At 37.0% G+C, this 2439-nt stretch overlaps 1 protein-coding gene across 1 annotated transcript; it reads right to left on the bottom strand.

Annotated features, from left to right (window-relative positions):
* Positions 1 to 1045: 1045 nt before the first annotated feature.
* LOC144219143 (olfactory receptor OR51C1-like) lies at positions 1046 to 1990 on the bottom strand. The gene has a single exon (XM_077749089.1). It carries the CDS (start codon positions 1988 to 1990, stop codon positions 1046 to 1048), a length of 945 nt encoding a protein of 314 aa, XP_077605215.1.
* Positions 1991 to 2439: the final 449 nt, after the last annotated feature.

Below are 2439 nucleotides of genomic sequence, written 5' to 3' on the forward strand. Positions count from 1 at the left end.
ACTGTGACCAGTTGTTAGATAATATAGGTAGAAACATTGGAATCAATTATAAGAAAAATTTCTTATGTTATACATGCAAAATGAATTAAATGACACTTAAATTGTTCAGATGAACTATTTGATAGTCCATATATTCATTTCAATTCAACAACTATCACTGAGTATTTATTATGTGAAAGGTATTCTGCTAGGTATTACAGTATTCTGCTAGGTATTACAGAAGCTCCAAGGCTTTTTTTTTTAAATAGGGTATTTATAGACTTGTGGAAGCCATTTTACATTAATATTAATATATATTTCTATCTCTCATTTCTATTTCTATGCCAAAAGTACATAAAGGTGAAAAATAGACTGGCAACACACTATGAAAGGTGAAATATGGGAAGGAGAAATCAAGTACCATTGGGGCAATCATGAAAAATTTAATGAAGAAGTATTTAAAGATGAGCCTTGACATATAAGTAGAATTTCAAAGTGGAGGGTGGGTGTCAAGATTGAAGTAGAGTCAACAATGAGGCTCACCATTAGGAAAGTTGCACATACATGAAGAAACAGTTAGCTAACTGTTTTTCATAGATCTTAAGTATGTGAAAAGAGAAAGAGGTAGATTACAATTTAAAGGAAAGTTGAATCCAGATTGTGGAGGACTTTATCAGACATAGGAGCAGTTGCTTCACATAGTTGGTATATGAGAAATGAACATGGGAGAGATACTTATTGTTTTGTTATTAAATTTTATTTGTGCTGGATATTTAGAAAATTAATTCAAAGTGAATGATGTGTGGGTTTAGATGGAAACATCAGAGAGATACGAAGTCAGTTAGTTATCTATAGGAATAGGGTAACTAAGAGGTAGTGAGAGTCTGAATTAGTATTTTAGTGGTAGAAAAGATAAGATTGCCTTAGGTAGGACTAACAGCATTGTGGAGATGCTTGAGTTAGATGGCATCTAGTTCCACCCAAGTCTAAAATTGCATGGCTTAAAGCTTTAATTCATGATCAATTTTCAGAGACTTTTAAATAGGTCTTTATGGGCCAGTAATTTTTAAATATGAGCTCCCTTGGAACATATAAGTTTGAGCACAGATTTTTGAATCTGCTTTGTTTTCACACTGTAAATAATGGGATTCATTACAGGAGGAATGAGCAAGTAAATATTCGCAATCAGTGTGGGCACATAAGTTGGAGAATGTTTTCCAAATCTGTGAACAAAAGACAGGCTGATTAAAGGGATGTAGAATATGGCCACAGCTGTGATATGAGAAATGCAGGTGCTGAAGGCTTTTTTCCTCTCCTCTGGGGATGCAATGTTGAGAACTGAGCGAATGATCAGGACATAGGAAAGCAGGATAAAGATGGAGTCCACTCCAGCAGTAGAGATGATTGCAGTTAGTCCAAATGCGCTGTTGATCTTTGTGTCTGAACATGAGAGCTTCATTACATCAGGGTGGAAGCAGTAGGAATGACGGAGCACTTGACTGTGGCAGAACGATAGACGCTTGAGAAGAAGGACTAGTGGTGTCAGAATGACAGTCCCCCTGGTAACGACTGCTAAGCCAATCTGTGCAATCCTTGTATGAGTTAGAATGGTAGCGTATCTTAAGGGGTTGGAAATGGCCACAAAACGATCAAAAGCCATAGCCAGGAGCACTGAAGATTCCATGAAAGTGAAGAGGTGAATGAAGAACATCTGTGATAAGCAAGCATTAAAGCTGATCTCCCGGGCATTGAGCCAGAAGATTCCTAGTACTGTCACCAGTGTGGAGATGCATAAGCCAATGTCAGTGGTGGACAGCATGGAGAGGAAATAGTACATGGGCTCATGGAGGCTTGGGTCAATGAGGACTACGAACAGGATCAGGGTATTCCCAGAAAGAGCAGTTAAATAGAGGCAACAGAAGGGGATGGAGATCCAGGCATGGGCCCATTCAAGTCCAGGGACCCCAGTCAAGAGGAAAGTAGGGAAAGTAGAATTGTGGAAAATTGGCATTATGGTCTGCAGGAGCTGAATTTTCTTGTAAGATCTTGATTTTCTAAATGTAGAATTTTAAAATTACTTTTTGTGAAAGTTTAATACACGTTTAGTAGAGTGCACAAAACTTTAGAGCACAGCTCAAGAAGAAGTTTGGCCTCTATATGGACTCATATAACTCCTTGCAAGATCAATTGATAGAATATTACCAGCAATCCACAAGGCTTCCTAATGCCTCATCCTTATCAATATCTTTTCCTATTATAACCATTATTCTGACTTCTATTACCATAATGGCTTTTCCCTCTCTTTGATCTTATGTAAATAGAATCATGCAGTATATACTACTTGCATCTGGCTTCTTTCACTCATATTATGTCTGTGAGATTTGTCAGTGAAATAAGATATTTAATTAAGTTCAATTTTATTTCATACGTAGCTATGAAATTGGTGCTTGGTCTTTATCA

The sequence above is a fragment of the Crocuta crocuta genome, unplaced genomic scaffold (genome assembly GCF_008692635.1).
Source record: "Crocuta crocuta isolate KB4526 unplaced genomic scaffold, BGI_CrCroc_1.0 C29311620, whole genome shotgun sequence".
NCBI classification, from domain to species: domain Eukaryota; kingdom Metazoa; phylum Chordata; class Mammalia; order Carnivora; family Hyaenidae; genus Crocuta; species Crocuta crocuta.

What these genes read in the sequence shown, in the direction of transcription:
- LOC144219143 (XM_077749089.1), bottom strand. Translation starts at nt 1,990, where the DNA reads ATGCCAATTTTCCACAATTCTACTTTCCCTACTTTCCTCTTGACTGGG.